Source organism: Aquarana catesbeiana, linkage group LG12 (genome assembly GCF_042186555.1).
Source record: "Aquarana catesbeiana isolate 2022-GZ linkage group LG12, ASM4218655v1, whole genome shotgun sequence".
NCBI classification, from domain to species: domain Eukaryota; kingdom Metazoa; phylum Chordata; class Amphibia; order Anura; family Ranidae; genus Aquarana; species Aquarana catesbeiana.
The window spans coordinates 6,516,356-6,539,786 of NC_133335.1; the positions used below are offsets into that span (position 1 = coordinate 6,516,356).

A 23,431-nucleotide genomic window follows, 5' to 3' on the forward strand; every position below is an offset into this window, starting at 1 on the left:
CGTGGAACAGGGGAGCGTAGCGTGGAGCAGGGGAGCATAGCGTGGAGCGTAGCGTGGAACAGGGGAGCGTAGCGTGGAGCAGGGGAGCATAGCGTGGAGCGTAGCATGGAATGGGAGCGTGGCATGGAGCAGGGGGGCGTAGCGTGGAGCAGGGGAGCTTAGCATGGAACAGGGTAGCGTAGCGTGGAGCAGGGGAGCATAGCGTGGAGCGTAGCATGGAATGGGAGCGTGGCATGGAGCAGGGGGGCGTAGCGTGGAGCAGGGGAGGGGAGCACAGCATGGAACAGGGGAGCGTAACATGGAACAGGGGAGCGTAACATGGAACAGGGGAGCGTAACATGGAACAGGGGAGCGTAGCATGGAGCAGGGGAGAGTAGAATAAAGTGTGGCAGTAGTGATGATGAATTGCTGAGCACAATGCTCCAAGTTTGAGATATCTGTACTGCAGACAGTTGCCCACACATTGATTATTGGATTGGTTGGTGATGGTCGGGGTTCAGAGCCATAAGACATATCACTGAGCTCTCCCAGCCTCATTCTACAAGGCCTGGTCTCCATCATTCCCGGAGACAGTGCAGTGTTGTGTGGTGAGGAGATATGACGATAATCTTGGAGACGGCACATAGTTGTCCATCCTCTAGAGATAAATTATCCTCCTAGGCCACATGCTTCAACCTGATTGTACAATCTCCATTAGATTTATCAACAACCATCTCATAGAGATGCCTGATGAGGGGTACATGGAAGGGATTGTGTAGGTCCTCTTGAGCGATTGGCTTGTACTGAGCGACCAGCTTTAGATTGTCAGCTCCTCAGATCACGGTTAGGTGGAGATGTTTGGCCTCCTGTGAGGGAACTTCTGTCTGTTTGTAGCCGGCCTCTTTTCTTATAAATCTTATCCCGGTTGGCACAGTAAGTGGCAGTTGTTGGCGTAGGATCTGACATGGCGGCCCCATCTATGGAGGTGTTGTGTTGGGGAGAGGAGTCTCACATTCCTCTCCGCTCTCTCTGGGAGTCTAGACACAGCGCTGGGATACGCTCGGATTTTACTGAAGGCAAAGCCTTTGATGGTGTTCCAGCCTCAATTTTTCTGGATGCTGCATTTGGTCTCCTCCCAGCATGTACTGAGGAATTCTCAGCAAATCTCTGATACTGCCTGGCAGGACATGCTGAGAGTTGTAGTTCCCTTGACACTAGTCTGCCTGTTGTCTTTATTCGATTTGGAAGCAACAGCAGATGGAATTTGGAGGCCAGTACTTTGTAGTCTCCTAGAGAACATCTCAATAATAGCCCTGAATGGCCTGGGATTGTAGTTCATTGATGGGATGATGGGCATCATATTTCATCGGTAGGATGATGGGCACGGTCTACCCTTGTCTTAGCAGTATGATGGTCAGTGCCATCACTGCCAAGTACAGCTGTTTTTTTTAGGAATGTGTTGCCCCTCCAGTGTCTGGTCAGTGTGGCTCCCCCTACAGGATTCCCAGCAATAAGCGGCTCAGCCCTCGCCTGACTGTCCCCCATAAAGCCTGAGGCACATCCCATACCCGACACAGGAAATCCTTGTTTCCGATTTAGTTCCACTTTGTAAAATCCAGTTATATGGGGTCATGTGCCTCCCTCCCTCCCTCCCCATACATTTTATTAACATTTTTCAAATATTTTTTATTTATGGCGGAAATTCTGTGTGTGGGGGAATTAGTGAAAGGCTGAGAGACGTATGTTCCCAAATTGTCAGTAACATATTGTATGGTGGGATTCTGTTTTCCTTGTGTAGTAACGTAATTTGTCAGCTGTACATTGTGTGATTGGGGAATTGTGTGGTTGTGTAGTCTTTTAAAATGGGAAATGTTGTGTAGTAGTGTATAATTGGGGAGTTGTAAAGTATTATTGGGTTTAGTAGGATTGTGTAGTTGTGTAGTATTGCGTGGTTGTGTAATATTGTATGTTTGGGAAGTTGTGTAGTATTGTGTGCTTGTTTAGTACTGTATATTTGGGGAATTGTATAGTATTGTATGCTTGTGTAGTATTGTATGTTTGGGGAATTGTATAGTATTGTGTGCTTGTGTAGTATTACATGTGAAGGGTTAAAGTGAGTTTCATATTAGCGAGAGTTTCTAGGCAAAATATAATTTTAAGCTGTAACAAAACTGTTGAGCTTTGATGTTTGGTGGAGTTATATAGTATTGTTAGGCTGTGGAGTATTGTGTGCTTCTGTAGTATTGCGTGTTTGTGAAATGATATAGTTTTGTGTGGTTGTGAAGTAATTGTATGTTCGTGGGGTTGTATAGTATTGTGTGTTTGTGTAGTATTGTGTGCTTGTTTATTATTGTATGTTTGGGGAATTGTATAGTGTTGTGTAGTATTGTATGTTTGGGGAATTGTGTAGTATATTGTATGTTTGGGGAATTATATAGTTTTGTGTGATTGTGTAGCTTTGTATGTTCCTGGGGTGGTATAGTATTGTGTGCTTGTGTAGTATTGTACAGCATCGTGTTCTTGTGTAGTATTGTGTGCTTGTTTATTGTTGTATGTTTGGGGAATTGTTTAGTATTGTGTTGTATTGTATGTTTGCGGAATTGTATAGTATTGTGTGCTTGTGTAGTATTGTGTGCTTGTGTAGTATTGTATATTTGGGGAATTGTTTAGTATTGTATGTTTGGGGGATTGTATAGTATTGTGTGCTTGTGTAGTATTGTGTAGTATTGTATGTTTGGGGAATTGTATAGTATTGTATGCTTGTGTAGTATTACATGTGAAGGGTTAAAGTGAGTTTCATATTAGCGAGGGTTTCTAGGCAAAATTATAATTTTAAGCTGTAAAAAACTGTTGAGCTTTGATGTTTGGGGGATTGTATAGTATTGTATGCTTGTGTAGTATTGTATGTTTGTGGAATTATATAGTTTTGTGTGGTTGTGTAGCTTTGTATGTTCGTGTGGTTGTAAAGTATTGTGTGCTTGTGTAGTGTTGTATAGTATTGTGTGCTTGTGTAGTATTGTATGTTTGGGGAATTGTGTAGTATTGTGTGCTTGTGTACTATTGTATGTTTGGGGAATTGTTTAGTATTGTATGTTTGGGGGATTGTATAGTATTGTGTGCTTTTGTAGTATTGTATGTTAGGGAAATTGTATAGTATTGTGTGCTTGTTTAGTGTTGTATGTTTGGGAAGTTGTGTAGTATTGTGTGCTTGTGTAGTATTGTATTGTGTGCTTGTGTAGTATTGTATGTTTGGGGAATTGTATAGTATTGTGTGCTTGTGTAGTAGTGTATGTTTGGGGAATTGTGTAGTATTGCGTGCTTGTGTAGTATTGTGTGCTTGTGTAGTATTGTATGTCTGTGGGGTTGTATAGTATTGTAGTATTGTGTGACGGGTGTGGTGTTGCATGGTGTTTGTGGTGTGATGATGGACAGGCGTGTGATTTGTCTATCATAGTGATCAGGGATCTGGGTGGACAGTGCAGTGAATTGTGACTCGGTACAGCACGTCGCACACCAGAGTCCCTACACTTCTCCTCGGCTGACCCCGGTGATTGCACACTGTCCATACATCACAATGTCTGAGCCATGGTATCCTGAAGCTTGGAATTATGGAGGAACCCCGACTCATCCTCTACATGATCACCCTCCTAATCTGGAGGTCTCAATGACGGGTCCTCTTTGGGTTGTGTGTGGCTTGGCATTGACAGATCACAGATCCCCCCCCATTCACACCACACACACACCATACATTATCTGTAAATTTGAACCCGAGACATCTCCACTAACATCTCATTCATCTCCTGAAGGATCTGTGAATGCTTTATATTATACTGAGAGGCCATAAATTATAAACTCTGACCCCGAGGGTGTGTGTGTGTGTTAGAGTTATACATTATATCCTACCGGTGTCTGCAGACATCATTTATACATTGTATATATTATACTATTCCCGTGGTTGTAGATACATTGTATATATTATACTATTCCCGTGGTTGTAGACTCAGTAGATACATTGTATATATTATACTATTCCCGTGGTTGTAGATACATTGTATATATTATACTATTCCCGTAGTTGTAGATACATTGTATATGCAGATTGCCATTTAAAGTGAACTTGTCGCATAACTTTACCATTCAGACAGAGAAAAAAAAAAATAAATTATAATAATAAAACGGCATGTTGGAGTGATCCATAGATCCAGACATCAATCCAAATACAATCCTATATAGTTCTTCGCCCCACTTATCTTCAGAAATCTCAGATTTGGGTGGACTGACCCTGGTGGAGCCCCGTACTGGGGTGGTGCAAGGCCATCTTGATCTTCCTCTTTGTGGCGGTGTTTGGCTTACATAAGTTGGACAGATGTGGTTGTAGTATGAGGATGATGGTGGAGGTGCAACGTTGTAGATCAATGTAGGTGCCATGTGGGTTTGGCCTGGTCACCCCCCGATCCACCTCAGTTATCCAATATAGAGGAAATGTCCTATAATGCAATTCTCCAAATCTTAGAGGAAACATCTTCTTATCGGGTGGCTTGTTTCTTCCCCATAGGAGCTGGCAAAGAGGACATCCACCAAACACCCGGACCACCAAGCTGTCCAGAGCGCCCTGCAGGCCATGAAGACCGTCTGTACCAACATCAATGAAACCAAAAGACAGATGGAGAAGCTGGAGGCCCTGGAGCAACTACAGTCCCACATCGAGGGCTGGGAGGTGTGTGCAAGTCCCAATTCATTCCCCCCCATCCAGATCAACCCCTATAGAAAATTACCTTCTCCAACATATGTATGGAGAGTAGGGATGTCCTACATTGCATGCATTGGTAATAGTAACTATATATATATAAAGATTTTTCTCAGAGAATAGATGCAGGTACTCCCTTGTTCCAAGTCACCACTCTGCCCCCTACCCACCACCAAGCCACATCCCTTTGTTCCACCCTCTCCTCACCACCAAGCCACATCCCTTGGTTCCACCCCCCTACCCACCTCCCATTCTCGTTCCTTTTAGAGAATACAGAACCAAGTATCATTAAGTGGAGACAAGTAATTTGATTGGAGTATGTTAATGATAACAAGAAAAGCAGTAAAATAGATCCATTGCAGCCAGCAACAATAGACATCCGCAGCAACAATGGATCTGCCTAGCAACAATAGATCTGCCTAGCAACAATAGATCCTCCCAACAACAATAGATCCTACAGCAACAATAGATCCTACAGTAACAATAGACCCCCTCTCCCCCAGCATAAATAGATCTCCCAGCAGCCAGCAATGGTAGATTCCTTCCAGCAACAATAGACACCTCTCAAAAATAGTCCCCCCCCCCCCAGCGAGAATAGATCCCCCAGCAGCCAGCATCAATAGACCCTTCATCACACCCCAGAACCCCCTGCCATTACATACTTTCAGTACTGCGTTTCACTGCATTCCCAAAGCATATATATATATACACACACAGTGAGTGGAAAAAAGTATTTGACCCCCCTGCTGATTTTGATTTTGTAGGTTTGCCCCACTGACAAAGAAACGATCAGTCTATAATTTTATTGGTCGGTCTATTATAACAGTGAGAGACAGAACAACAACAAAAATATCCAGAAAAACGCATTTCAAAAAAGTTATAAATTGATTTGCATTTTAATGAGTGAAATAAGGGATTTTGTCCTCCTTTGCAGATTCTTTCCAAGTCAATGAGGTTTTGAGGCTGACGTTTGGTAACTCGAACCTTCAGCTCCCTCCACATACTTTCTATGGGATTAAGGTCTGGAGACTGGCTAGTCCACTCCAGAAACTTAATGTGCTTCTTCTTGAGCCACTCCTTTGTTACCTTGGTGGTGTGTTTTGGGTCATTGTCATGCTGGAAGACCCATCCATGACCCATTTTCAATACCCTGGCTGAGGGAAGGAGGTTCTCACCCAAGATTTGATGGTACATGACCCCGTCCATCGTCCCTTTGATGCGGTGAAGTTGTTCTGTCCCCTTAGCAGAATAAAAACCCCCAAAGCATAATGTTTCCCCCTCCATGTATGACGGTGGGGGATGGTGTTCTTGGGGTCATAGGCAGCATTCCTCCTCCTCCAAACATGGGCGAGTTGAGTTGATGCCAAAGAGCTTGATTTTGGTCTCATCTGACCACAACACTTTCCCCCAGTTCTCCTCTGAATCATTCAGATGTTCATCAGACGGTCCTGTACATGAGCTTTCTTCAGCAGGGGGACCTTGCAGGCGCTGCAGGATTTCATTCCTTCATGGCGTATTTTGTTTTGAGATTATAGTCACCAATTGTTTTCTTGGTGACTATGGTCCCAGCTGAGATCATTGACAAGATTCTCCCGTGTGGTTCTGGGCTGATTCCTCACCGTTCTCATGATCATTGAAACTCCACGAGGTGAGATCTCACATGGAGCCCCAGACCGAGGGAGACTGACAGTTATTTTGTGCTTCTTCCATTTGTGAATAATCGCACCAACTAATGTCACCCTCTCACCAAGCTGCTTGGCGATGGTCTTGTAGCCCATTCCAGCCTTGTGTAGATCTACAATCTTGTCCCTGACATCCTTGGACAGCTCTTTGGTCTTGGCCATGGTGGAGAGATTGGAATCTGACTGATTGCTTCTGTGGACAGGTGTCTTTTATACAGGTAACAAGCTGAGATTAGGAGCACTCCCTTTAAGAGAGACAGAGAGTGCTCCTAATCTCAGCTCGTTACCTGTATAGAAGACACCCGGGAGAAAGAAAACTTTCTGACTGATAGGAGATCAAATACTTATTTCACTCATTAAAATGCAAATTAATTCATAACTTTTTTGAAATGCATTTTTCTGGATATTTTTGTTGTTATTCTGTCTCTCACTGTTATAATAAACCGACCAATAAAATTATAGACTGATCATTTCTTTGTCAGTGGGGTGAACGTACAAAATCAGCAGGGGGATCAAATACTTTTTTCCCCTCACTGTGTAGACTGAACATGCGCACTGCCTAAAAATTAGTTTGTTTTTCATTTCATTCGGTTTTGTTTTTTTCTCGTTTTTCGGGTCATTCGTTATGATCGCAGTTCGTAAATTCGAAAACTTGTAAATTTGAAAATCCAAAAATAAGAAAGAAAATCCAAAAATTCGAAAGAATAACTAACTAATAATAACTAACTATTAAATTATAGGTATTGGAACTTCCTTTCAAATTTGGCTGTTAGTGAGCGAAACAAGTTTATCCAAAGTTACGATTTGTCCGAAATAACGAATGCCACATCTAAACAAATGGAACGGAACAAATTAATAATAAATAATAATACATTTTTATTATTATTTATTATTATTAATTTTTGAGTTTTCGTATTTTTGAGTTTGTGAGTTTTCGGATTTGTGAGTTTTCGGATTTTTGGTTTTCTGATTTTTTTGTATTTTTTGTATTTTTGAGTTTTTGTATTTTTCGGATTTTCGAGTTTTCGGATTTTCGGTTTTCTGATTTTTTGTATTTTTTGTATTTTTGAGTTTTTGTATTTTTCGTATTTTTCGTATTCTTGAGTTTTTGTATTTTTCGTATTCTTGAGTTTTCGGATTTTTCGTATTCTTGAGTTTTCGGATTTTTGAGTATTGGTATTTTTTGTATTTTTGAGTTTTCGTATTTTTCGTATTTTTGAGTTTTCATATTTTTCGTATTCTTGCGTTTTCGTATTTTTCGTATTCTTGAGTTTTCAGATTTTTGAGTATTGGTATTTTTTGTATTTTTGAGGTTTCGTATTTTTCGTATTCTTGCGTTTTCGTATTTTTCGTATTCTTGAGTTTTCGGATTTTTGAGTATTGGTATTTTTTGTATTTTTGAGGTTTCGTATTTTTCGTATTCTTGAGTTTTCGGATTTTTTGTATTTTTGGGTTTTCGGATCTTTGAGTTTATGAATATTCGAATATTCAAACTGTTTCCAAATCAACTGATTTGTCAAAATTTGTTATATATATATATATATATATATATATATCTTTTTTATTATTATTAAATGAAGTAATTGAAGGCAGTTCCAGTAAATGATTTTTGTTGTTCTGTGTGACTATTTCCTGCTGTTATATAATGGGGGTCAGGGTGGTCACATACCTCCAGGCAGGGCTGTGTGGGGTCTTCTAGTATTACAGGGTCTCGGCGGCGGTGGCGTGTTAAAAACACATCTGAAGCTGATGGATTGTGCAGCTGTAGCGGGTGATGTTTGCAGCACATGACCGGCGGTGTCATGTCTGCGATTTAGCAGTAAACACGTCTACACAATGTGACCAGCGATACGAACTGGTGGAGGTGTCAGAAGTGACGGGTCTATTTTGGTTGCTGGTTCTGTTCTCAGCACTTGGTATACCATCCTCCTTTTTTCTTTTTTTTTTTTTTTTTTTTAATTTTCTTTTTTTTTTTTCATTTTATTATTATTATTATTTTTTTTTTTTAAAATATAGTCTTTTAGTGAATCCAGCCACAAAGCCGTCCGATACAGAATAATGACGAGTCAATGTTGATAAAATAAAATAAAAAAATGAAGAAAATCAATTGTCCCGTACAGCTCGGCCCCCCAACAAGTCACCGGTATAACTAAAATACAAAATACTAAAATACAAGTCTATCAGCCTAATTAATAAATATATGTTCAAAGGGGAAAAAATTGTACCTGTCCTATAAATCTTCTATAAAAAGCAAATGTGCGTCTAATGTGAAGCTGGTAAGATGTTCTATGAAATGTATTCGCTTCACTTTAGCCTTACATTTTTTATTCGTTTATTTATATCAAGTGCTGGGCAAATATACAGAATATAATTTATTACTTTCTCATTGAATGCTGCTGAAGTATAAAATGGGGTTTTTGAAGGAACATTGTATTCCATTGACTATTATGGGTGTAAGCGGGACCCTCCTACACCCCCATATTGAATTGTATGGTAACCGGACTATCCCCCCCCCCCCTTTATAAAGCACATACTGGCTCCATAGAAATCCAGTATAATAATAATAATAATAATAAAACTGGTACCCAGGCATTGGATAGCACAAATATCGTTCTACTTATGAGGTCGATCGCTGGGATTTTTTTTTATTGCTGCAAATCCTGGAAAGTTCTCGCTGCCAGTTCTGAGATGTGGAAAAGTAAAGGGGGGGAAGGAACCGTCATTGACGTGATCTGAGGAATATTCCAGAACTCCTCCAGTATATGGGAAGAGCTCAGGCTGGAAGAGTTCAGATTATTGATTGAAAAGAATTTGTATTGTTTAGTTATTAATGGGTTCAATATGGAGTTGGCCCATGTGTGTATATATTTTTATATATATATATATATATATATATATATATATACACATACTATATTGTCAAAAGTATTGGGACGCCTGCCTTTACACGCACATGAACTTTAATGGCATCCCAGTCTTAGTCCGTAGGGTTCAATATTGAGTTGGCCCACACTTTGCAGCTATAACATCTTCAACTCTTCTGGGAAGGCCGTCCACAAGGTTTAGGAGTGTGTCTATGGGAATGTTTGACCATTCTTCCAGAAGAGCATTTGTGAGGTCAGGCACTGATGTTGGACAAGAAGGTCTGGCTCACAGTCTCCACTCTAATTCGTCCCAAAGGTGTTCTATCCGGTTTAGGTCAGGACTCTGTGCAGGCCAGTCAAGTTCCTCCACCCCACACTCGCTCATCCATGTCTTTATGGACCTTGCTTTGTGCACTGGTGTGCAGTCATGTTGGAACATGAAGGGGCCATCCCCAAACTGTTCCCTCAAAGTTGGGAGCATGAAATTGTCCAAAATGTCTTGGTATGCTGACACCTTAAGAGTTTCCTTCACTGGAACTAAGGGGCCAAGCCCAACCCCTGAAAAACAACCCCCCACACCATAATTCCCCCTCCACCAAATGATTTGGACCAGAGCACAAAGCAAGGTCCATAAAGACATGGATGAGCGAGTTTGGGGTGGAGGAACAAATGCTCTTCTGGAAGAATGGTGAAACATTCCCATAGACACACTCCTAAACCTTGTGGACAGCCTTCCCAGAAGAGTTGAAGCTGTTATAGCTGCAAAGGGTGGACCAACTCAATATTGAACCCTACGGACTAAGACTGGGATGTCATTAAAGTTCATATGTGTGTAAAGGCAGCCGTCCCAATACTTTTGGTAATATAGTGTATTTGGGTTCCATCCTCCTCTCTGGACTCTGCAGAAGGTTTAAGTCATCACCTTTAGTGACTTCAGTTCAATTAAAGATGAATTTATTGATTTAAATTAAATTAAAGATGTCTTGGATGTCTTCTTCATTGTAGAAAGCCATCCAAGTTCTCCGAGTTAGCCAATGCAAAGTATCATTTACACTCGGGGATTTCTGCATTATTCAATGGCTCGTCCAATGAGAATGGAGATAGTGAGGGCGGAGATAGTGAGGACATAGTGAGGACATAGTGAGAACGGAGATAGTGAGGACATAGTGAGGGTGGAGATAGTGAGGACATAGTGAGGGTGGAGATAGTGAGGACATAGTGAGGGTGGAGATAGTGAGGACATAGTGAGGGTGGAGATAGTGAGGACATAGTGAGGGTGGAGATAGTGAGGACATAGTGAGGGTGGAGATAGTGAGGACATAGTGAGGGTGGAGATAGTGAGGACATAGTGAGGGTGGAGATAGTGAGGACATAGTGAGGGTGGAGATAGTGAGGACATAGTGAGAACGGAGATAGTGAGGACATAGTGAGAACGGAGATAGTGAGGACATAGTGAGGGCGGAGATAGTGAGGACATAGTGAGAACGGAGATAGTGAGGACATAGTGAGGGCGGAGATAGTGAGGACATAGTGAGGACATAGTGAGGGCGGAGATATTGAGGACATAGTGAGGTCGGAGATAGTGAGGACATAGTGAGGGTGGAGATAGTGAGGACATAGTGAGGGCGGAGATAGTGAGGACATAGTGAGGACATAGTGAGGGCGGAGATATTGAGGACATAGTGAGGGCGGAGATAGTGAGGACATAGTGAGGACATAGTGAGGGCGGAGATATTGAGGACATAGTGAGGTCGGAGATAGTGAGGACATAGTGAGGGTGGAGATAGTAAGGACATAGTGAGGGCGGAGATAGTGAGGACATAGTGAGGTCGGAGATAGTGAGGACATAGTGAGGGTGGAGATAGTGAGGACATAGTGAGGTCGGAGATAGTGAGGACATAGTGAGGACATAGTGAGGTCGGAGATAGTGAGGACATAGTGAGGTCGGAGATAGTGAGGACATAGTGAGGGTGGAGATAGTGAGGACATAGTGAGGGTGGAGATAGTGAGGACATAGTGAGGGTGGAGATAGTGAGGACATAGTGAGGACATAGTGAGAACGGAGATAGTGAGGACATAGTGAGGACATAGTGAGGGCGGAGATAGTGAGGACATAGTGAGGGCGGAGATAGTGAGGACATAGTGAGAATGGAGATAGTGAGGACATAGTGAGGGCGGAGATAGTGAGGACATAGTGAGGGCGGAGATAGGGAGGACATAGTGAGGGTGGAGATAGTGAGGACATAGTGAGGGCGGAGATAGTGAGGACATAGTGAGGGCGGAGATAGTGAGGACATAGTGAGGGTGGAGATAGTGAGGACATAGTGAGGGCGGAGATAGTGAGGACATAGTGAGGGCGGAGATAGTGAGGACATAGTGAGGACATAGTGAGGGTGGAGATAGTGAGGACATAGTGAGGGTGGAGATAGTGAGGACATAGTGAGGGTGGAGATAGTGAGGACATAGTGAGGGTGGAGATAGTGAGGACATAGTGAGGGTGGAGATAGTGAGGACATAGTGAGGGTGGAGATAGTGAGGACATAGTGAGGGTGGAGATAGTGAGGACATAGTGAGGACATAGTGAGGGTGGAGATAGTGAGGACATAGTGAGGGCGGAGATAGTGAGGACATAGTGAGGGCGGAGATAGTGAGGACATAGTGAGGGCGGAGATAGTGAGGACGGAGCGCTCAGAGAATGACTGATCTGTTCTTATCACCCCCCCAGGGCTCCAACCTCACAGACATTTGTACCCAGCTCCTCCTGCAGGGGACGCTGCTGAAGATATCGGCGGGGAACATCCAGGAGCGCATGTTCTTCCTCTTCGACAATCTCCTGGTCTACTGCAAGCGGAAATCCAGGTACAGTATATGTCCGAGCATGACCCACATTCACCCCGAACCTACCCCTCTAGGACAGGGGTCTCCAAACTCTATAAACCAGGGGCCAGCCGGGTGTCTTTCACACTTTAGAGGGGGGCATATTGTGTCCACTGGGAGTAGAACAGTTGCTGATGTTAGTGGGAAAAAAAACAATGCTCCATTGGTGTCAGTGGGAGGAATAGTTCCCCATCATTAGTGTCAGTGGGAGGAATAGTGCCCCATCATGTCAGTGAGAGAAATTGTGCCCCATCATTGGGAGGAATAGTGCCCCATCGTTGGTGTCAGTGGGAGGAATTGTGCCCCATCATTGGTGTCAGTGGGAGGAATAGTGCCCCATCGTTAGTGTCAGTGGGAGGAATTGTGCCCCATCATTGGTGTCATTGAGCCCCATCGTTGGGGTCATTGGGAGGAATTGTGCCCAATCGTTGGTGTGAGTGGGAGGAATTGTGCCTCATTATTGATGTCATTGTGCCCCATCATTGGTGTCATTGATCCCCATCGTCGGTGTCATTGGGAGGAATTGTGCACCATCATTGGTGTAAAAGGGACCCATTGTTGGTGTCATTTGGACAGATTGTGCCCCATCGTTGGTATCAGTGGGTGTATTATGCCCCATTGTTGTTATCGGTGGATGAAATATTGCCCCAAAGGACGGATAAAAGCAATCCAAGGGCTGCACTTTGGAGTCCGCTGCTCTAAAGGAATCTTTTCCTTCTTTTTCCTTGTTCCTGTTGTGAGGAAAGGCTTTTTATAACTCCCTGTGACATCTTCTTTAACAGGCTGCTTGTAAAATTCTTGAAGGGACGGCAGTTCTCTCTATTGACCTTCCACATCCCCCCAGAACTACATCTCCAAAGAGCCCGTCCCTTACAATCATTGTGTGGGCGGGGTCTGTGGAGTCAAAACAGCAATGTTGTTTTATTGGGTTTTGTAGCCTGCAGGGGCGGGGCTGACAACGCTGCTTGGGATTTCAGTTCAGAAAATCACTGTGTTGTCACCCCAGACAGGAAGTTAAGAGCTTATTGTATTTTTTTCTATACCTGCACCATTTGTCAAGTATTAAACCGTCAAGAAACGTGTGTATACTGGAGATGCACTGAATACATGTTTATACAGTATCTCACAAAAGTAAGTACACCCCTCACTCACATTTGTGTAAATATTTTCTTCTCTCTTTTCATGTGACAACACTGAAGAAATGACACTTGTCTACAATGTAAAGTAGTGAGTGTACAGCTTGTATAACAGTGTAAATTTGCTGTCCCCTCAAAATAACTCAACACACAGCCATTAATGTCTAAACCGCTGGCAACAAAAGTCAGTACACCCCTAAGTGAAAATGTCCAAACTGGGCCCAAAGTGTCAATATTTTGTGTGGCCACCATTATTTTCCAGCACTGCCTTAACCCTCTTGGGCATGGAGGTCTCCAGAGCTTCACAGGTTGTCACTGGAGTCCTCTTCCCCTCCTCCATGACGACATCACGGAGCTGGTGGATGTTAGAGACCTTGTGCTCCTCCACCTTCCGTTTGAGGATGTCCCACAGATGATCAATAGGGTTTAGGTCTGGAGACATGCTTGGCCAGTCCATCACCTTTACCCTCAGCTTCTTTAGCAAGTCAGTGGTGGTCTTGGAGGTGTATTTGGTCGTTATCATGTTGGAATACTGCCCTGCAGCCCAATCTCTGAAGGGAGGGGATGGTCAAGGCTAAAAGAAGATTGCCAAGACCCTGAAACTGAACTGCAGCACAGTGGACAAGACCATACAGCGGTATAACAGGACAGGCTCCACTCAGAACAGGCCTCGCCGTGGTCCACCAAAGAAGTTGAGGTCACGTGATCAGCGTCATATCCAGAGGTTGTATTTGGGAAATAGACGTATGAGTGCTGCCAGCATTGCCGCAGAGGTTGTAGGGGTGGGGGGGTCAGCCTGTCAGTGCTCAGACCATATGCCTCACACTGCATCAAATTGGTCTGCATGGCTGTCATCCCAGAAGGAAGCCTCTTCTAAAGATGATGCACAAGAAAGACCACAAACAGTTTGCTGAAGACAAGCAGGCTAAGGACATGGATTACTGGAACCATGTCCTGTGTTCTGATGAGACCAAGATAAACGTATTTGGTTCAGATGATGACAAGCGTGTGTGGGGGCAACCAGGTGAGGAGGACAAAGACAAGTGTGTCTTGTCTACAGTCAAGCATGGTGGTGGGGGTGTCATGGTCTGGGGCTGCATGAGTGCTGCCGGCACTGGGGGGCTACAGATCATTGAGGGAACCATGAATGCCAACATGTACTGTGATATACTGAAGCAGAGCATGATCCCCTCCCTTCAGAGACTGGGCAAGAGGGCAATATTCCAACATGATAACCACCCCAAACACACCTCCAAGACCACCACTGCCTTGCTAAAGAAGCTGAGGGTAAAGGTGATGGACTGGCCAAGCATGTCTCCAGACCTAAACCCTATTGATCATCTGTGGGACATCCTCAAACAGAAGGTGGAGGAGCGCAAGGTCTCTAACATCCACCAGCTCTGTGATGTCATCATGGAGGAGGGGAAGAGGACTCCAGTGACAACCTGTGAAGCTCTGGTGACCTCCATGCCCAAGAGAGTTAAGGCAGTGCTGGAAAATAATGGTGGCCACACAAAATATTGAAACTTTGGGCCCAATTTGGAGATTTTCACTCAGGGGTGTACTGACTTTTGTTGCCAGCGGTTTAGACATTAATGGCTGTGTGTTGAGTTATTTTGAGGGGACAGCAAATTTACACTGTTATACAAGCTGTACACTCACTACTTTACATTGTAGACAAAGTGTCATTTCTTCAGTGTTGTCACATGAAAAGATAGAAGAAAAGATTTACACAAATGTGACTGAGGGGTGTACTCACTTTTGTGAGATACTGTAGATATAAAAAAAAAGAAACTCAAGGAAATAATATTGGTCAGCGATGTACATTGGAAGGGTCCTCACTGCCCTTGTTCTGTAGATAGTGACATTGCAGCTCATTCAGTGCCATTCTTTTACCATGAATACTGGGGGGGAGGGAGGGGGGGGTCTTCCATTGCTATGATCTTATGCTCAGTCCAGGGTTTTATTAGGGAACGTTTCATCCTTCTAGACATCACACATCCTGTGTAAGAATTACAGAAGACCTTTGGACATGCAGGGGGTGCCATATTCCATGCAGGGGATGCCTGTAGGTTGCCTTGTGCAGACCCATTAAAGGAACGGTCCATTGTGGTATTGAAGACGGGGTGTCGGGTTTTTTTGGATGGTTTCTTGACCTGTTCTGATTTCACCCTTTTAGGGTCGCGGGGAAAAAGTCAACAAAAAGGACCAAATCCATTAACGGCACATTGTACATATTCCGCGGGAGGATCAATACGGAAGTGATGGAGGTGGAGAATGTGGAGGATGGCACAGGTAAGTACACTTTTTCTATCTTTTTTTTTTTTTTTTTAGGCGGTGGGGGGCCCCAAATACTGGAACTGGTCCCCCTGTGCCCCCCCCCCCCCCACAGCAGCTAAAAGCTGGCATGAGAGTAGAAGAGGAGAAGCCGGCGGCGCTGCAGGTGTGGGGGGGGGATTTGATAGTGGACAGGAGGGGGCGATCAGTGTGACAGGGGGGACAATTACAGGAACCAATCCCCTATTTGGCCCCCCTTGAGCAGCTGAAAACCGGCATGAGAGGAGAGGAGGGGAAGCCGGCAGCGCTACAGGTGATGGTGGGTTACACAGGGGACCTCGGGCAGCAGGGGAAGTTGGATAGTGGACAGGAGGGGGTGATCAGTGTGACGGGGGGGGGGGGGCAATTACAGGAACCAGTCCCCTATATGGCTGCCGCTGCATCAGTTGAAAACTGGCGTGAGAGCAGTGGAGGGGAAGCCCGCAGCAATGTGAGTGGGGGGGGTACACAAGGGGGCCCAGGCCACAGGGGGAATTGGATAGTGGACAGGAGGGGGTGATCAGTGTGATGGGGGTAATTATAGGAACCAATCCCCTATATGGCTATCCCTGCAGCAGCTGAAATCCTGCATGAGAGGAGAGGAGGGAAAGTCAGAAGCACTGTGGGTGGGGTACACAGGGGGGCATTGGATAGTGGACAGGAGGGGGAGGTAAGTGTGGCGGAGGCAATTACAGGAACCAATCCCTTATATGGCCTCCCTGCAGCAGCTGAAACCCGGTGTGAGAGGAGAGAAGGGGAAGCCGGCAGAGCAGCGGGTGTAGGGATGGGTGTAGGGATGGGTGTAGGGATGGGTGTATGCAGGGGGCTCCGGGTAGCAAGGGAAATTGGATAGTGGACAGGAGGGGATGATGAGTGTAACAAGAGGCAATTACAGGAACCAATCCCCTATATGGCTACCCCTGCAGCAGCAGAAAGCTGGCGTGAGAGAGATATAGTTGGAAGTGCTGCCGGTGGGGGGGGGGGGGGGGATAGTGGACAGATAGTGGACAGGAGGGGGTGATAGGTGTGCAATTACAGGAACCAATCCCTTATATGGCCTCCCCTGCAGCAGCTGAAACCTGGTGTGAGAGGAGGGGAAGCCGGAAGAGCTGCGGGTGAAGGGGTGGGGGTACGCAGGGGCTCCGGGTAGCAGGGGGAATTGGATAGTGGACGGGAGGGGATGATAAGTGTAACGAGGAGCAATTACAGAAACCTAACCCCTATATGGCTACCCCTGCAGCTGCAGAAAGCCAGCGTGAGAGGAGGGAAAGTTGGAAGTGCTGCGGGCGGAGGTGTACACAGGGTGCTCTAGGCAGCAGGGGGAATTGCAGAGTGAACAGGGGGGGTGATCAGTGTGGCGGGGAGGGGGGGGGGGGCAAAACAGGAACCAATCCCCTATATGACTATCCCTGCAGCAGCTGAAAGCCAGTGGGAGGGAGACGAGGAGAACTCAGCTTTCAGATGCAGCAGGAAGAGCCATGCAGGGGATCGGTTCCTGTAATTCCTACACTAATCACCCCTTCCTGTCCACAATTCGATTCCCCTTGATGCCTGGGCCCCCCCTACTGAACTGATGGGGCCCGGGGCTTCCTGTACAGGACCCGGGCCCCATCAGTTCAGCAGAGGAGCCTGCTACAGTGCTAACTATAGTACTTTTCTAATTATTATCACTTCCTGTGTCTGGATCCTCTCTCCTGCACCGTCTTGTCAGCAGATCAGCCCTCGCAGGTCCAAGCTCCCGAGGTCTAATTGACTTTACAGGTTTAAATTTCCAGTAATCAATCATTAATTGGGTGCGTCGTGCCGCCGCGCTGCGACTGTTAATACGGTGAGTGTCCTTGTGTTATCTCATTACACGGCGGCGCGCAGTGACAGGTGAAAGCGGAGACTCCCTATCCATGTAATTATATGAGATGTCGGCTTTGTCACCATCTGTGCGTGTTTTGGGTGAAGTGCGCTGCGTGCATCCTCCACCATTTCCTCTGATTAGATGAAGACATTTGGATATCACTATGTCCGCTCGCACCAATCGCATGGCAGAGCCGCTCTAAGCTAATAAATGTGCATTTCATAGACATCTGTTTTATGTCATATAATACGATCACCACAAAATCACTTCCAGCTTCCTCCGCTGCGATAACAGACGCATCAACTTACCCTCCTAATAACATCTTCCTCCACTTATATAGGAGAGGCGAGAGCAACCGCTGGCCACTTTAACCCCTTCCCGCCAAATAGTGCCCCATTGTTGGTGTCAGTGGGAGGAATAGTGCCCCAAGGCCTGGATAAAGGCTAGCAAAAGGGCCACATCTGGCCCACGGGCTGCAGTTTGGAGACCCTTGATATACAGGATGTACCATTTTTATAGAGAATATGAGTGAGCAGGTAAAACCGTTTCCTGTATTTCTTCCGGGATTTCCTATTCTGTAACTGGAGGTGATAACCGAACGGCCAAATCATAAAAAAAAAAACATGGCAACAAGTGAAATGACCCCCTCAAATGTCTGCATCCCCCTTAGCTCTGTATCGCCCCCTTTAGCATAAATAACAGCGGTCAGCCTTCTGTAATAGTTGTCTAGGAGGCCACCGAATTCTTGCCGGTGGTAGAGCTGCCCATCGTCTTGGCAAAATGCCTCCAGGTCATGCAAGGTCTTTGGTCGTCTTGCATGAAGCGCGTGTTTGAGATCTCCCCAGAGGGGCACCATGATATGAAGGTAGGGAGACACCATGATCTGAAGGTCAAGAGACACCATGATCTGAAGGTCAGGAGACACCATGATCTGAAGGTCAGGAGATACCATGATCTGAAGGTCAGGAGACACCATGATCTGAAGGTCAGGAGACACCATGATCTGAAGGTCAGGAGACACCATGATCTGAAGGTCAGGAGACACCATGATCTGAAGGTCAGGAGACACCATGATCTGAAGGTCAGGAGATGGCCACTCCAGAACTCTCACCTTCTTTCTGCTGTAACCACTGGAGGGTCAGCTTGGCCTTGTGCCTCGGGTCATTGCTGGAAAGTCCAAGAGTGTCCCATGTGCAGCTTTCCTGCAGAAGAATGCAAATTGTCTGCCGGGATTTTTTGATAACATGCTGCATTCATCTTGCCATTAATTTTCACAAGATTCCCCACTCGTGCCTTTAGAGCTCACCCCCCCCCCCCAACCCACCACCATGCTTCACATGTTGATGGGAGCGTGCACCGTGGCGTACTCCTAGCGCAGAGACCAAGGTGTCACCGACGTCTCCTGGTCTTGGACTAATGATTGGGAGTTGGAGGAACCTGCTTTTTCTCCGTATTCGATAAATCTGCTAAAAAAATAACATAAAAAATGTGTAAAAAACATAAATAAACAAAAGCTGAAAATCTCTGGATCAGGGTCTGATCTAGGTTAGTGTCAGTGTGTTTTTTATCGGATAAAAAAATATTAACCGATTGAAGCTCGTGGTATAGCCGTATAGCCGAAAGACGGCTACAGCGAGGGCTTAAATTGCCGGGAGGGCGTACATGGTCGTCCTTCTTGGCTCGCGCTGCCCGTGCGCCCCTGTGGCGCGCTCTGTGATCAATGACAGCTGATCATGTGATGTAAACAGAATCCGGTAATCAGCCGATTACTGGCTCATGTAAAAGTGAGATCGGTCCCACACACGGACAGCCATTGCTGCTAAGCAGTGCCCAACAGTGCCAAGTACCAGTGCCCCTCAGTACTGCTAAGCAGTGCCCACCAGTGCCACCTACCGGTGCCCACCAGTGCCACCTACCAATGCTGCCAATCAGTGCCACATATCAGTACCACCTACCAGTACCCATCAGTGCTGCCTATATATGCCACCTATCAGTGCCACCTATAAGTCCCCATCAGTGCAGCCTCATCAGCGCACATCAATGAAGGAGAAAAATTACTTGTTTGCAAATATTTATAACAAACTATGAAAATGTGTTTTTTTTTCAACGTTTTCTGTCTTTTTTTTTTGTTTGTTTAGCAAAAAGTGCCCATCAGTGTTGCCTCATCAGTTCAGTCTCATCAGTGCAGTCCCATTAATGCAGCTTCATCAGTGCAGTCACATCTGTGCAGCCTCATCAGTGCCCATCAGTGAAGGAAAAAAATACCTTACCGTATTTAAAAAAATTTATAACAGAAACTAAGAAAAATCATTTTTTTCTCAATTTTCTGTCTTTTTTTTTGTTTGTTTAGCAAAAAGTACCCATCAGTGCAGCTTCATCAGTGCAGCCTCATCAGTGAAGGAAAAAAATAACTTATTTACAACATTTTATAGCAGAAACTAAGAAAAAAATTTTTTTCTATATTTTCTGTATTTTTTGTTTAGCAAAAAGTGCCCATCAGTGTTGCCTCATCAGTGCAGCCTCATCAGTGCGAATCAGTGCAGCCTCATCAGTTCAGTCTCATCAATGCGCATCGGTGCAGCTTCATCAGTGCTCATCAGTGAAGGAAAAAATTACTTATTTACAAAATTTTATAAGAGAAACTAAAAAAAAACATTTTTTTCTACATTTTCTGTCTTTTTTTGTTTGTTTAGCAAAAAGTGCCCATCCGTGCAGTCTCATCAGTGTAGCCTCATCAGTGCGAATCAGTGCAGTCTCATCAGTGCAGCCTCATCATTGCCCATCAGTGAAGGAAAAAAACTACTTATTTACAAAATTTTATAACAGAAACTAAGAAAAAAAAGTTTTCTAAATTTTCTGTCTTTTTTTTTGATTGTTTAGCAAAAAATAAAAAGCCCCAGGGGTGATTAAATACCACCAAAAGAAAGCTCTATTTGTGTGAAGAAAATGATAAAGATGTCATATGGGTAGGGTGTGTTGCATGACTGCACAATTGTCATTCAAAGTGTGACAGCGCTGAAAGCTGAAAATTGGCCTGGGCAGGAAGGAGGTATATGGGGGGGGGGGATTGTGGGTGTATGAACGTCTCACACATGATGTCCTTTCTCTCTCCCGCAGCCGATTATCACAGTAACGGTTACACCGTCACCAACGGCTGGAAGATCCACAACACCGCCAAGAACAAATGGTTCGTCTGCATGGCCAAAACCGCCGAGGACAAGCAGAAGTGGATGGACGCCGTCCTGAGGGAGCGCGAGCAGCGAGAGAGTGAGTGCAATCCCAGTCATTGGCCGTGTGGCATCCTGTCAGCAGCTAGCCATTGCGCACAATGGAGTTTCATCCAACAATAAGCCCTCCTTCCAGCTAGAATGATAAGAGGAGCCGGCTTGTCATTTTCATTCTTGGTGGAGTTTCTAGATGCTGATGTATGGCGGGAAGTATCTTTGCTCTCGCTGGGTTACGTAGATCTGCGGGTTCAGTAAATGCTCCACTTGAAATCTGCTCTGTCAGCGGAAGGGAGGGGGGTGGGGGGGCTCGGCATTACGCTGCATTAGGCCCGAATTCCTGATGCATATTGATCACAGAAGATACATAATTAATGCCGCGATGGAGAAGGAGATGGAAGATGCTTTCGCGGGTGACTTCTGGCGTCCACCCTCTTTCCATCCTGACTGTGCGATGTGAGCGATCTTCTGCCAACTTTCCTTTGGAATGAAGTCTATAGATTTGTTTGGTTTGATACAGGGAGATATTTAATTTATGGTGGTCCTACTGGGATGGAGGTTTGAGCTGGCTGGGTAATATTAGGCGGGTTGTTTCTGCCTTAAAGGAAATGGCGGCGGATGTGGATGGAACTGAAGTACCAACTACCCGAAGACGGTACAGGGCCAAATGCTCTTCATGAGGTCAGGAGGAACGTTTCCATCCTTTTTTAAGGCAATATTGGACCTGGGATGGGACCCTGGGGAGGGAGGGGAGGGGGGTCATATTGCCTCCTTTAATACTGACTGATCTTCAGTCATGGAGATCTAGTGCTTAAATGTTCAAGGCAATATTGGCCCTGGGATGGGAGGGGGTTGCATTGCGTCCTTTAACACAGCCGGAGATCAACCTATTAATGGGTGTGCATCTCTTTTTTTTTTTCGGCATAGTTAAAGTGCGTACATACATAACTGATCTTCAGTTATGGGTATCTAGTACTAGAGTGAACTATCTCAGGACAACATTAGCCCTGCAACAGGACCCCGAGAAGAAAGGGGGTCGTATTGCCTCCTTTAATACTGATTGATCTTCAGTTACGGGTATCTAGTGTTAGAATGGGCTATCTCAACGCAACATTTTCCCTGGGACAGGACTCTGGAAAGGGAGAGGGTTGTATTGCCCCTTTAATACTACAAATTGATCTTCATTTATGGGTATCTAGTGTTTGAGTGAGCTATCTCAAGGCAACATTTTCCCTGGGATTGGACTCTGGGAAAGGGGGGGTTCAATTGCCTCCTTTAATACCACCGGAGATCAACCTATTAATGGGTGTGCATCTCTCTTTTTTTTTTTCTGGCATAGTTAAAGTGCATACATACATAACTGAACTTCAGTTATGGGTATCTAGTACTAAAGTGAACTATCTCAGGGCAACATTGGCCCTGCAACAGGACCCCGAGAAGAAAGGGGGTCGTATTGCCTCCTTTAATACTGATTGATCTTCAGTTATGGGTATCTAGTGTTTGAATGAGTTATCTCAAGGCAACATTGTCCCTGGGACAGGACTCTGGAAAGGGGGGGGGGGTGTATTGCCCCTTTAATACTACTAATTGATCTTCATTTATGGGTATCTAGTGTTTGAGTGAGCTATCTCAAGGCAACATTTTCTCTGGGATGGGGGGGGAGTTGGATTGCCTTTAATACCGCTGGAGATCAACCTAATAATGGGTGTGCATCTATTTTTTTTTTCGGCATAGTTAAAGTGTGTATGTACATAACTGAACTTCATTTATGGGTATCCAGTGCTAGAGTGAACTATCTCAAGGCAATATTGGCCCTGTGACGGGACTCTGGGAAGTGAAGGGGTCGTATAGCCTCTTCTAATACTAAGTGATCTTTAATTATCTGCATCTAGTGAGCTAGCACAAGGCAATATTGTCTGGGAAGGGAGGGGGTTGTATTGCCCCTTTAATACTACTAATTGATCTTCAGTTATCGGTATCTAGTGCTTGAGTAAGCTATCTCAAGGCAACATTGGCCCTTGGATGGGACTCTGGGAAGGGGGGGGGGGGGCTGTGTTGCCTCCTTTACTACTGCCAGAAATCAACTTAATAATGGGTGTGCACACTTCATTGTGTGGCCTTGTTTAATATTTCCAGACTCTGGGAAGGGAGGGGTTGTGTGGCCTTCTTTAATATTGCCAGAGATCAACCTATTAATGGGTGTGCACACTTCTTTTTTGTTTTCCAGCATAGTTAAAGTGCGTACATACATAATTGAACTTTAGTTATGGGTATCTAGTGCATATTAGTCATTAGTTGCTTTAGTGAGGCGAGGGGGGGGGGGGATGTTGGGATTAGAACCTCTGTGGGACATTAGAAGATTTCCACCCACTTAGGCCCATATCAGACAAGCCACCCTGACATTAGTGACCAGTCACCGGCAACAGGATCGCCAAGAGACCCCTCACCTTTTCCAATGGATTTTTTCCCCTGATAGCCAGGCCAGCAAGACACACACGAGTGTTTTCGGCCACCAGAGGTGCCATTCCATTGGAGGTAGATGTTCCCTGTTCTGGGCCATTCCATTTCACTGTCATGGTGGCAACTTCTTCCTTAGACAGTTAGAGGAAATATCTTTATTGGAACCCAGGATAGCAGTAAAAACCCAGTGGGGCGGGTTCAATAGCTCCCCATGTTATCCACTTTGACTGTTAATCAGAATGTATGCGGAGTACTTGTCTGTGATCTGGATTTTCCTGTCCTTGTAGAAGGACTCCG

At 45.1% G+C, this 23,431-nt stretch overlaps 1 protein-coding gene across 1 annotated transcript in view; it reads left to right on the forward strand.

Annotated features, from left to right (window-relative positions):
- PREX1 (phosphatidylinositol-3,4,5-trisphosphate dependent Rac exchange factor 1) overlaps nt 1-23,431 on the forward strand; it is a gene marked incomplete in the record, with an annotated part of 222,925 nt that overhangs the window by 94,357 nt on the left and 105,137 nt on the right. Inside the window, 4 exon segments of the mRNA XM_073607193.1 lie at nt 4,535-4,696; nt 11,998-12,131; nt 15,465-15,580; nt 20,568-20,717. Coding sequence (XP_073463294.1) covers nt 4,535-4,696; nt 11,998-12,131; nt 15,465-15,580; nt 20,568-20,717 — 562 coding nt within the window.